General features: G+C 65.6%; 2 protein-coding genes across 2 annotated transcripts; both read left to right on the top strand.

Annotated features, from left to right (window-relative positions):
* The first annotated feature begins 945 nt into the window (after positions 1–945).
* Positions 946–2,381, top strand: LOC134166956 (cocaine- and amphetamine-regulated transcript protein-like). The gene is made up of 3 exons (XM_062625102.1): positions 946–1,408; positions 1,965–2,048; positions 2,153–2,381. The coding sequence occupies exons 1-3, from the start codon at positions 1,277–1,279 to the stop codon at positions 2,258–2,260; spliced, it is 324 nt and encodes a 107-aa protein (XP_062481086.1). The 5' UTR covers positions 946–1,276; the 3' UTR covers positions 2,261–2,381.
* Positions 2,382–3,217: 836 nt separating this feature from the next.
* Positions 3,218–10,944, top strand: MAP1S (microtubule associated protein 1S). Its single transcript, XM_062625002.1, has 6 exons — positions 3,218–3,359; positions 5,363–5,464; positions 5,876–5,958; positions 6,584–6,724; positions 6,923–10,384; positions 10,470–10,944. The coding sequence occupies exons 1-6, from the start codon at positions 3,233–3,235 to the stop codon at positions 10,623–10,625; spliced, it is 4,071 nt and encodes a 1,356-aa protein (XP_062480986.1). The 5' UTR covers positions 3,218–3,232; the 3' UTR covers positions 10,626–10,944.
* The last annotated feature ends 786 nt before the right edge of the window (positions 10,945–11,730 follow it).

Here is an 11,730-nt window from a genome sequence, read left to right as displayed (position 1 = left end):
CTGAGGGACACTAGGGAGCCCCATAAGGGGCTGTGGCACCCCATAGGGATGCTGAGGGACGTGAAGGAGCCCCATAAGGGGCTGTGGCACCCCATAGGGATGCTGAGGCACACTAAGGAACCCCATAAGGGGCTGTGGCACCCCATAGGGATGCTGTGGGATGCGAAGGAACCCCATAAGGGGCTGTGGAACCCCATAGGGATGCTGAGGGACACTAGGGAGCCCCATAAGGGGCTGTGTCACCCCATAGGGATGCTGAGGGACACTAAGGAACCCCGTAAGGGGCTGTGGCACCCCATAGGGATGCTGAGGCACACTAAGGAACCCCATAAGGGGCTGTGGCCCCCCATAGGGATGCTGAGGGATGTGAAGGAGCCCCATAAGGGGCTGTGGCACCCCATAGTGATGCTGAGGGATGTGAAGGAACCCCATAAGGGGCTGTGGCACCCCATAGCGATGCTGAGGGATGTGAAGGAACCCCATAAGGGGCTGTGGAACCCCATAGGGATGCTGAGGGACACTAAGGAACCCCGTAAGGGGCTGTGGCACCCCATAGGGATGCTGAGGCACACTAAGGAACCCCATAAGGGGCTATGGCACCCCATGGGGATGCTGGAGGACTCGGAGCTGTGGGATATGGGGAAGGGCAGTCTGGGATACCCCATCGCTCCATCCCCACCATCCACCTGTGATCCGGGCCCCGCTCCATGCCGCAGGAGCAGCGTGTCCTGCTCTCCCCTCGCAGGGACGAGGCCCCGGGGGGGGGGGGGGCTGCAGCACCCGCTCTGTCCCCTCCCGCGGCACGGAGCCGTCTGTGTCACCGTGCACCAGCCCCGAGGGACCCTGCTCTGTGCCACCGCCACCGCCGGCGCCTGGGATGAGCCACCGCAGCCGTGTTTGCTCAGGGAATGAACGGGCAGCAGCCTCGGGGCTCGGGGCGGGGGGGACTCAGCCCTGGGGGAGCCGCTCTGTGCCCCCCGGCTCTCGGGCTGCTCCGCATGGACGTGGCGCTGACGTCGCTCCCGGCTGCTGCCTTGGGGCTTGTGTATCCCATGGGATGCAGCTCCCAGGGACGTGTCTCCCCCGTCCCCTCGGTGACAGCGTCACGGTCTGGGGGGGGGACCCGCATGCACCTGCTGGGTGCCTGCTCCCCGCCTGCGTCAGCGGGTGTTTGCCCACGCCAGGGGCTATGGGGTGGGTGCTGCAGGAGGGGGTATAAAGGCCTTTGAGCCGGGCACATCCATGAGCATCCAAGAACGCATCCGGCACCGGGAGGATGGGAAGCGCTTGGCTCTACCTGCTCTGCCTGGTTGGATCCGGCCTCATCCTGCTGGGCACTGCGGAGCCGGGGCTGGGGCTGGGGCCAGCTGAGAGCCTACCCAGGCAGCACCGGGAGGGGACAGAGCTGGTAAGGGGCAGGGGGGAGCGTTGTCTGCAGGGGATAGGGCCCCAGCATCCCCTGCATGGCTCTGGGGCACCTTGAAGTGCTCCTGCTCCTGCTGCCCCGCTCTGGGGGCTGGTTCTGGCCGTGCTGAGGTGACCTAGAGTATTGGGGAGGGGGAAATTGAGCCCCCACCACTGTTTTTCCACCACTGGGTGCTCAGGGTGTTCCTCACAGTGACTCCTGCAGGGGCATCTTGCAGCGCTGAGTTGCTCTGGCTTGGGTATGATGACGGGAGATGCTGTGCAGGGTGGTGGGTGCCAGGGAGGGGTGGTGGGGGCTTGCACCCGGGTGGTGGAACCCATCCCAGCACCACAAACCCCTTGATCCCTCCAGCAGGGAGGAACCCTGAGCCAGGCACAGGGTGTTCGGAGCACGGTTACACCCCAGGGTGCGCCCTTAGGGGATGGGGCTGCTGGTCGATGGGGGAGGATCCAGCACCAGCATCCAGAGACTCGGGGGGCGAGACGGGTCCGGAGCCCCAGCGCACCCCAAGGGGGTGACCCTGTGCTGTGTGCTGCAGGTGGAGGAGCTGCAGGAGGTGCTGGGGAAGCTGGGGAGCAGGGAGCTGCCGGCGCTGGAGAAGAGGCTGAGCTGGGTGCCCTTGGTACGGCCGGGCCGGGGGGGGGCGGTGGGGATTGAACCCTGGGGCTGGACCCTTTGGGTGCCGCCTGTGGGTCCAGCCCCGGTGCTGAACGGTGCCGCCCGCAGTGCGAGCCCGGGGAACCGTGCGCAGTGCGGAAGGGGGCCCGGATCGGGAAGCTCTGCAGCTGCCCCCGCGGCACCGTCTGCAACCTCTTCATCCTCAAGTGCTCCTGAGGGACCGGGGATGCTGCCACCCGCTGGGATGCTGCTGGGGGCTTGGATGTGCCTGCTCAGCACCCTCCTCCCCTGGGGTGCTGCGGGTGCCCAGGGCCACATTAAATGACTTGGATTCACAGCTCCTGCCTGCTCTTTGGGGGGATCCTGGGCAGGGGGCCTGGGGTGTGTTCCGCCGTGCTGTGGGTCCGTGTGGGGTGCACGGCAGGGGCACGGGGCCGTGCTCGGGGTGGGCCCTCGGCGGTCTTGTACCCATGGCACCGGTTACTGCTGCTCTGCTGGAAGCTGATGGGTCGAGAAGGGAAAGAGAGGTCGAGCATCCCCCAGGCCCTGCGCTGCACCGCACTGCACTGCCCATGGCCGCTCAGTCCCGCAGCGCACTGCACTCACTGCACAGCCCAGCCTCGCACTGCACAGCCCCAGCCTCGCACTGCACAGCCCCAGCCTCGCACTGCACAGCCCAGCCTCGCACTGCACAGCCCCAGCCTCGCACTGCACAGCCCCAGCCTCGCACTGCACAGCCTCTCCCCTGAGCTGCACCACGCAACCCCATCCCAGCACTGCAGCGCGCTGCACAGCCCCAGCTCTGCGCTGCTTCCCGTCTCTGCATCGCTCACCCCTAGGTCCGCACTGGGCTGAGCACCCCTTGCACTGCACCGCACCGCACTCCTTGTATTGTATCGTATCGTATTGTATTGTATCGTATCGTATTGTATTGTATTGTATCGTATTGCATTGCGCTGCACTGCACCGCACCGCACCGACAGCCGGACCCCACCCGAGGCGACCCCACCCCTCCATTGCCCTTTTAAGGCCGCCCCCCCCACCTCCGCTTTCCCCCAGTCCGTTTCCCCCGCCGCGCAACCCGATTGGCTGGCGGTGACATCAGTGGGCGGGGCTCGCCGGCGGTGACGCTCCGGGGAGGGGGCGTGGCGTGGCCCTGCTGAGGCAGGCGGGCGGGGGGCGCCGAAGATGGCGGCGGCTCCGGGGGCTGCGGCCGCTCCTGCGGGCCCGCGCCGTTACTCGCTCTTGGCCATCGTCGGGGGCGGCTGCCACCGGCCCGGGCTGCTGGCGGCCGCGCTGCAGCAGCTGGAGCGAGGTGAGCCCGCGGATAGCGCGGCCGCACGGACCGGGATGCTCCGCGACTCCCGCCCCGAGGCACCGGGGCCTCACCTCCCCCCCCACCCCAACCCATGCTCCCCTCCGCTCATCCCGACACGGATCCCTCAGGATCTGCCCCCCCAAACCCCCAGGATCTGCCCCCTAACCCCCAGGATCTGCCCCCCAACCCTTCAGGATCTGCCCCCCCAACCCTCCTTGCCCCTCCAAAACCCCCCAGGATCTGCCCCCCCCAACCCCCAGGATCTGCCCCCTTTCCCCCAGGATCTGCCCCCCCAACCCCCCATGATCTGCCCCCCCCATCTGCCCCCTAACCCCCAGGATCTGCCCCCTAACCCCCAGGATCTGCCCCCCAACCCTTCAGGATCTGCCCCCCCCCAACCCCCCAGGATCTGCCCCTAACCCCCAGGATCTGCCCCCCAACCCCTTCAGGATCTGCCCCCCCCCAACCCCTTCAGGATCTGCCCCCCCCCCAACCCCTTCAGGATCTGCCCCCCAACCCTTCAGGATCTGCCCCCCCAACCCCCCAGGATCTGCCCCCCCAACCCCCCAGGATCTGCCCCCCCAACCCCCCAGGATCTGCCCCCCCCAACCCCTTCAGGATCTGCCCCCCCCAAACCCCCAGGATCTGCCCCCAACCCCCCAGGATCTGCCCCCCCCAACCCTTCAGGATCTGCCCCCCCCAAACCCCCAGGATCTGCCCCCAGGGATCTGCCCCCAAACCCCCAGGATCTGCCCCCCCCCCCGGATCTGCTTCCTTTCCTGCCCCAGACCCCCCAGGATATGCCCCCCCCAATCCCCCAGGATCTGCCCCCCCCAACCCCTTCAGGATCTGCCCCCCCCCCCAACCCCCCAGGATCTGCCCCCCCCCCCCAGGATCTGCTTCCTTTCCTGCCCCAGACCCCCCAAGATCTGCCCCCTCCCAGACCCCTAGGATCTGCCCCCCCAGCATCTGGCCCCTCTCCTATTGCACCCCCCCCCCCCTTCCAGCATCAGCCCCCCCAGACCCCAGGATCTGCCCCCTCTTCAGACCCCCCCCAAGTGCTACCCCACACAGGTCCCTGTGACCTGACCCCCACCCTTTAGGGATCTGTTCCCCCCCCCCCCCAAGCCTCCAGGATCTTCCCCCCCAAGCCCTCAGCATCTGCCTCCTCTCCTGCCCCAGACCCCCCAAGATCTCCCCCCCAAGGCCCCTAGGATCTGTCCCCCAGCATCTGGCCCCTCTCCTGTCCCAGATGCCCCCCAGTCATCACCCCCCCAGACCCCAGCATCTTCCCATAGAGCCCCTCAGAGTCTGCACCCTCTCTGCCCCCCCCAAGTGCTGCCCCACACAGGCTGCTGTGACCTGCACCACCCCCCAGAACCTTGCCCCATGCAGTCGGGGGGGGGGGTCTCACGGAGGGGGGGGGGTACCCTAAGCCATGGCATCAGAGCACCCCATGGAACAGGTCCCCTAACTCATAGTGGGGGGGGGGGGACACCCCGACATGGCCCCAGCACCTTGTGCAACCGCTGAGGGTTCGTGCCTTGCGCCATCGGTGGCTGGGAGCCGTTGGTGACACCCCCAAACCTCCCCCCCCCCACATGGGGTCCTGAAGGGCTGGGGGGGGTGTGTGTGTGTGTGCTTTGGGGGTTCCTGCTCCCCACGCTGGGCACCAACTCCTCTGGCACCGTTCATTCCTTTAAATAGCACTTGGAAGCGTGGCCCCGGGGCTGGGATTTGGGTTGGCGAAGCTGGAGCCGCCCTGAGTCACCGCACAGGGCGCTCAGCACCGGGTGCATCACCCCCATACCGGGGGCTGCTTGGGGTTGGGGTCACCCCGAAAGCCACCAGGGTGGCTCGGGGGATGAGCAGGGGGGAGCCTGCGAGGGGACAGGGCTGGTGCTTACACAGAGTGGTGCCACGTGGGTGCTGCAGTGTGGGTGCTCATGGGTGCTAACGGAGCTGAGTCCTATCCTGTGTCCCCCCCCTCACCTTCAAAGGGATCCGCTCCTGGGACATCGACCTCTCCTCCTGCAACCTGGATGAGCAGCTGAAGCTCTTTGTGTCCCGCCACTCGGCCACGTTCTCCAGCATCGTGAAAGGTAAAAGCCTCTGGAGGGGGAGCACAGGCACCCCGACACCCCCCCCGGGTGAAGTTAACCCATGGGGTGTGGGAGACCCCCCCCCAGGCTTCTGCAGGAACAGGCGTTGCTTTGTGCCCCCCCACCCCATGGTCAAACCCCATGATCGCCCCACGTGGGAAACCGCTTCCTTCCCCCACCTGGGGCAGGATGGGATTCCTATGGGAAGAAGGGATAGGAGAAGGTGGAGGCAGGGATATTGGGGCTGCTCTAGTGCCTCTTCCCCATCATGTCCCCGTTGTCGCACCCCCTGCAGTGTGTGTGTGTGGGGAGGGGCTGTGGTAGGTGTTGGGTCTCCAGTGGGTGCCGGTGTGTCCTTGTCCATCCCATTCCCATGGGATGAGAGTGGGTGTGAGCCCTGGCTCCCCGCAGGTCAGCGGACCCTCCACCACCGCGGGGATGTGCTGGAGACCCTGGTGCTGCTCAACCCCTCCGACAAGTCCCTGTGTGATGAGGTGAGAATGGGGGGGGGGGGGAGTAAGGACACGTGGCCATGGCTCCTTCGGAGCTGCTGGCATGGGGGTGCCGCAGGATGGAGCCTGGTGTCCCCTCCATCCCCATGTCCCGCTCATCCCTGTGTCCCCTCCATTCCTCTATCCCCTCCATTCCTCTATTCCCTCCATCCCCATGGCCCCCCTCCATTCCTATGGTCCCCTTCCATCCCTGTGTCCCCCTTCCATCCCTGTGTCCCCCTTCCATCCCTGTGTCCCCCTCATCCTGTCCCCCCTCCATCCCTGTATCCCCTCCATTCTTCTGTCCTCTCCATGCCCGTGTCCCCTGCATCCCCGTGTCCCCTGCATCCCCGTGTCCCCTGCATCCCCGTGTCCCCTGCATCCCCGTGTCCCCTCCATCCCCGTGTCCCCTCCATCCCCGTGTCCCCTCCATCCCCGTGTCCCCTCCATCCCCGTGTCCCCTCCATCCCTCTATCCCCTGCATCTCTGTGTCCCCTGCATCTCTGTGTCCCCTGCATCTCTGTGTCCCCTGCATCTCTGTGTCCCCTGCATCTCCGTGTCCCCTGCATCCCTGTGTCCCCTCCACCCCCGTGTCCCCTCCATCCTCACATCCCTGTCCTCTCCTCAGCTGCGGAACCTCATCACGGACGTGTCCCAGCACAAGCTGCTGGTGTTTGCGGGGCCCTGCGTGGAGGACACGGGGGAGCTGATGCTGCAGACAGGCTGCTTCTCCCTGCGGGACTTCATCCAGATCTTCACGGACAAGGAGGTGCGGTGCTGGGCACCCCCAGGAGGGACCTGCCTGTTCCCCCCCCCCGCCCCTGGCTCCCAGCCCTGGCTGCATCCTGCCCTTTGGGGTGGGTGTGTGGGAGCCTCTGGGAAGGGTGCCCTGTGCTTGCCAAGGGAAGGGGGGCTGAGGCAGGGCACCCCTGGGTGCCACATCCCTCCTGATGCTGTCCCCTCACAGGTTGGGGACATCCTGAGCTCTGCAGACCCCTCCGCCAAGGCCAGGTTGACAATCAGCTGCCCCGACTTTGGGGAATGGAAGGACTCGGGCTTGGACCATCACAACCTCCAGGACTTCATCGAGCTGCGTTACAACCCGGGTTGCATCCTGCCGGAGATGGAGGGGCTGGAGGAGTTTATGGAATACCTCTCGGAGTCGCTGGAGCCTCAGTCCCCCTTTGACCTCCTGGAGCCCCCCACCACGGTGGGCTTCCTCAAGCTCTCCAAGCCCTGCTGCTATATCTTCCCGGGCGGGAGAGGAGACTCTGCTTTCTTTGCTGTCAACGGCTTCAACGTTCTGGTCAACGGAGGCTCGAACCCCAAATCATCCTTCTGGAAGCTGGTGCGGCACCTGGACCGCATCGACTCCATCCTGGTGACGCACGCGGGCACCGACAGCCTGCCCGGTGTCAACAGCTTCCTGCAGAGGAAACTGGCAGAGCTGGAGGAGGATCCATCACAGAGCTCGCAGGGCAACGGGGACTGGGCCAAGAACCTCATCTCCCCAGAGCTGGGCGTCGTGTTCCTCAACGCCTCCGAGAAGCTGAAGGACATCGAGGGCAACTCCCGGGTGCTGAAGAGCTGCGACGAGGCTGCCCTGACCCTGCACTACCTGGAGAAGCTGGGCATCCGTCCCAACCTGCTGGCGCGGGACAGCGGGCCCCGCGCCGAGCCCACCGTGCTCTTCCAGAAGATGGGAGTGGGCCGCTTGGACATGTATGTCCTGAACCCCGTCAGGGGCACCAAGGAGCTGGAGTTTCTCCTGCAGCAATGGTCCGGTAACGGCTACCCCAAGGAGCAGGACCTGCCCTTGCAGTGCCTGACCTCGGTGTGCGCCCTGCTCGTCTGGCACCCCGTCAGCCCCTCGGAGAAGATCATCCGGGTCCTGTTCCCTGGCTGCACGCCGCAGGGCCGTATCCTGGAGGGGCTGGAGAAGGTGAAGCACTTGGAGTTCCTCAAGCACCCTGTGGTCACCAAGAATGATCTGAAGGGGCCGGCAGCTTCCCAAGCAGAGAAGCCGCTCAAGCAGAGGAGGGCAGAGAGCAAGGAGAGCCTCAAGTCTGCTTCCAAGCTCAGCTTGGTGGATGCTGGGACACCAGTGCCGAAGGAGAAGGCTCCAAAGGTGGAGAAGAAGGAGGTGAAGGCAGTGACCAAGGAGAAGCCAAAATCCCTGGGGGAGACGGCCAAAGCAGGGTCAGAAGAGGAGAAAGCCAAGGATGCTCGAGCCAAGCTGGACTCTTCAGTGGAGAAGCTGAAGGCGGACGCAAAGCTGAAGCTGAGCAAGGAGAAAGCGGTGCCCAAGAAGGAGCCTGTCCCCCGGAAAGAGGAGAAGAAGCCACCGAGGAAGGACGAAGGGAACGAGGTGAAGGCAGAGGCCAAGAAGGAGGTGAAGGCGGTGAAGAAGGAGGTGAAGGCTGAGACATTGCGGAAGGATGCGAAGGAGCCCAAGGCAGAGGCCAAGGCTCCTGCCAAGACCCCAGCCCGGAAAACACCAATCCCGGAGCCCCGCAAACCCCTGGCCAAGACCGGGAGCATCAAGAAGCCCCCACTCAAGAAGGAGTCCGAGAAGCCCAAGGCCAAAGCCCCGCAAAGGGATGCAGGGAACAGGAAGGAGCCGGGGACATCGGACTGCTCCAAATCCTCCTCTCCTGAGGACATGGGGCCCGAGGCTTCACCAGGGGCCGGCGGGAGGAGGAGGAATGAGGAACCCGCCGAGGGCGAGCTGGAGCCTCTGCCGCTGGAGAACGGAGCGGGCAGGGGGCCGGGGGGGGACTCCTCCTGCCTGGAGAACGGGCTGGAGGACCCCGACAGCCCCCAGCGCTTCCGCTACGCGGAGAACAGCCCTTTGCGAGCCGTCTGCCCCCCGTCCCCCCTGGCCAAGACCCCCAAGAGTGACCGCAGCGTCAACTTCGACCTCACACCCACCGGGATGCTCAACCACGGCCCTGAGGGTGGCGAGGATGCCTGTGGCAGCTCCGAGGAGAAGACCTTGGAGATGATGTCCCCGGCCAGCTCGGGGCTGGCCAGTGCCGGGCACACTCCCTTCCACCAGTCCCCGGTGGATGATGGTGCAGAGGAGCCAGGCACTGGCACCAACCGGCAGCCAAACCCATGGCCCCCGAGTGGGGGCAAAGCGCCGCAGGACGGCTCCGGCTCTGCCGGCTGCCTCTCCCTCAGCCCCTTCAAGGATGATGTCCCCGACGTGTCCCCCACCATCACCACCCCGTCCCTGCCGGCCGAGGTGGGTTCCCCGCACTCCACCGAGGTGGACGAGTCGCTCTCGGTCTCCTTCGAGCAAGTGCTGCCCCCCGTGAGTGAGTCCCCCCCGGAGGAGGGCAGGCGGTCCCGGGGGGGCGCCGGGGGCACACCGGAGCCAGATGCCACCACCAAGGGGGGGTTATCGCTGCCGCTGCGCCCGTGCCACCACCCACCGTGGGCTGACGGTGATGGGGGGCCGCGGCCTGGCCGCCGCTCCGACTCACCCCACGACGTGGACCTGTGCCTGGTGTCACCCTGCGAGTTCGAGCACCCCAAGTCGGAGCGGTCGCCCTCGGTCGCTGCCAGCCCCCGGGAGCTGTCGGACAGTGACCCATCGCAGGAGCTGCTGCAGCACCGTGCCCGGGGCGAGACCCCCCCGACCTCCGTCAGCGAGTCACTGCCGACCCTGTCGGACTCCGACCTCCCTCCAGCCGCCGAGGACTGTCCCTCCATCCTGGCCGATGGGCTGGAGTCGGACGAGGACTCGGAGCAGCCCCATCGTGGCACAGTCAGGGCCCGTGACCCACTGCCGGCCCCCATGAAGGATCCCTGCCCCATCCCTGCCCAGCCTGGTATCTGCATGGTGGACCCCGAGGCACTGCCAGCCGAGCAGAGCCGTGCTGGGAAGAAGGACCCTCCCGGTAAGGTGAAGAGGACCCCATCCCGGGTGGGCTCAGCACCCACCGCCCCAAAGGCTGAACCCCCCCGGCACCCCAGCTCGGCCCCCAAGGCCAGGACCCCCGCCAGTGCTGCTCGTGACAGCGGGGACAAAGCCAGGCTGCTCCTTGGGGACAAGAAGGGCCTTTCCAGTGGGGACGCCCGCACCATGGGGACCACTCGCAGCGCTGGAGCCCGAGCAGGTACGGGGCTGGGTGGGGATGGGGTTGCTCCAGCTCCGCTGTCCCTGTGCCCATGGGTCTCACAGCGCTGTACCCCCATCCTTGCAGGCACACAGGCTGCAGCCCCCCCGAGCCCCCCCATCTACGTGGACCTGGCTTATCTGCCCGGCTCCTGGAGCGCCCGCACTGTGGATGAGGAGTTCTTCCGGCGTGTCCGGTCCCTCTGCTACGTGGTCAGTGGTGATGACCACCTGAAGGAGGGGGTCCTGCGGTCCCTGCTCGATGCCCTGCTCACCGGCAAGCACCAGTGGGGCACTGACATCCAGGTGAGCCCCCCCATCCAACCCGGGATACCCGGGGCAGTGGGATCAGCCCCTTCCCGGTGCAGTGATGGTGACGGTGTCTTTGCAGGTGACCTTGATCCCAACCTTTGACTCGCTGGTGATGCACGAGTGGTACCAGGAGACCCACGACCGGCAGCAGGAGCTGGGCATCACGGTGCTGGGCAGCAACAGCACCGTGGCCATGCAGGATGAGACCTTCCCCGCCTGCAAGGTGGAGTTCTGAGGGCTTTTGGGGAGGGGGGTGACCAACAGCGTGGGCTTCATCCTCATCCTCTTCCTCCTCTGTGAGCCTCCCAAGGCCCCCATCCACACCCAGTGTCTTGGGGCTGTATCAGCCCCTGGCCACTGCGGCTCAGAGGGGGGGGAGATGGGGTCGTTTCACCCCCCCCCACCTGCCAGGACTGTGAGGGGCTCCCCACAGCACCCCCATGCTGCACCCTCCCGTGCCACGTGGATCCCGCATGCCCACGCCTGAGCCATGCACTCCTCGCTCTGCACCCACTGCCATCCTTTTGGGGGGGGGGGGCACTGAGGGACCAGGTTGGGGGGACCCTGCCTTTTTGGGGGGTGACGGGACAGGATCCATGTGTGTGTATGTGTGCGTGTCTGCATTCAGCAGCGGTGCTCCAATGAACAGGGTAAATCTTGGCATTTGCTGTTCCTACCTAAGCCCCCCCCACCTCGGGCAAGCCACTACTGCCACCCCCCCGCATCCACAGCCCTGCCCTTGGTGGGGGGTCCAGGTCTCCTTCTGGGGGGGCTGTGGTTGCTGCTGCCGTGGGCTTAGTCCCTGACACCTTGTGTTTTGTGTGTGTGTGGTGTGTGTGTGTCCATCCCCTTGGGCACAATCAGCCCCTGTCTCTGCCAAGAGCAGTTCTGTGTGTCCCCCCCCACTTCACATGCAGCAGCTTTTTGGGGGAGGGGAGTGTTCCTGTCCCCCCCCAGGCTGAGACCCTTCATTCACCTCCAAACTACTGGAAAGCTGTTGAGAAACCAAATGATCCAGGTGGTTTTTAAGGGAGTTTTTGTGAGTGAAGAGCAAAGGGGGGTGGGGGTGGGGGTGTGTCAGATCCTGACCCCCCCCTTGACACCCCCCCTCCCCCCCCCCGCTGGAGCAAACACTAAACCTGTTTTATAGGAGGCTCCCAGCAGCTTCTTTTTGTAATGACTTTTTAAGAAAAAGCTAAAAAAAAATAGAAAGAAAAAGCAAAAACTGAACAAAAACCAAACGTGGTTCTATGGGGGGGGGGGGAGGGATATTTATCTGTAGCCCCCCCCACCCCGGGGGCTTTTACCTTGGATTGTATTGTCCTGTGTGTTCAGGGAAG

Source organism: Pezoporus occidentalis, unplaced genomic scaffold, assembly GCF_034315485.1.
Source record: "Pezoporus occidentalis ecotype Australia unplaced genomic scaffold, CSIRO_AGI_Poc_V1 ctg276, whole genome shotgun sequence".
Taxonomy (NCBI): domain Eukaryota; kingdom Metazoa; phylum Chordata; class Aves; order Psittaciformes; family Psittacidae; genus Pezoporus; species Pezoporus occidentalis.
The sequence above is the reverse complement of the archived record's forward strand: the minus strand, read 5'-3'. Positions and strand labels throughout refer to the sequence as shown.

What these genes read in the sequence shown, in the direction of transcription:
- LOC134166956 (XM_062625102.1), top strand. Translation starts at nt 1,277, where the DNA reads ATGGGAAGCGCTTGGCTCTACCTGCTCTGCCTGGTTGGATCCGGCCTC. An exon ending in ACCGGGAGGGGACAGAGCTG is followed by an intron (nt 1,409 to 1,964) that starts GTAAGGGGCAGG and finishes TGTGTGCTGCAG; the next exon opens with GTGGAGGAGCTGCAGGAGGT. An exon ending in GGCTGAGCTGGGTGCCCTTG is followed by an intron (nt 2,049 to 2,152) that starts GTACGGCCGGGC and finishes TGCCGCCCGCAG; the next exon opens with TGCGAGCCCGGGGAACCGTG.
- MAP1S (XM_062625002.1), top strand. Translation starts at nt 3,233, where the DNA reads ATGGCGGCGGCTCCGGGGGCTGCGGCCGCTCCTGCGGGCCCGCGCCGT. An exon ending in GTTCTCCAGCATCGTGAAAG is followed by an intron (nt 5,465 to 5,875) that starts GTAAAAGCCTCT and finishes GGCTCCCCGCAG; the next exon opens with GTCAGCGGACCCTCCACCAC. An exon ending in AGTGGGGCACTGACATCCAG is followed by an intron (nt 10,385 to 10,469) that starts GTGAGCCCCCCC and finishes GTGTCTTTGCAG; the next exon opens with GTGACCTTGATCCCAACCTT.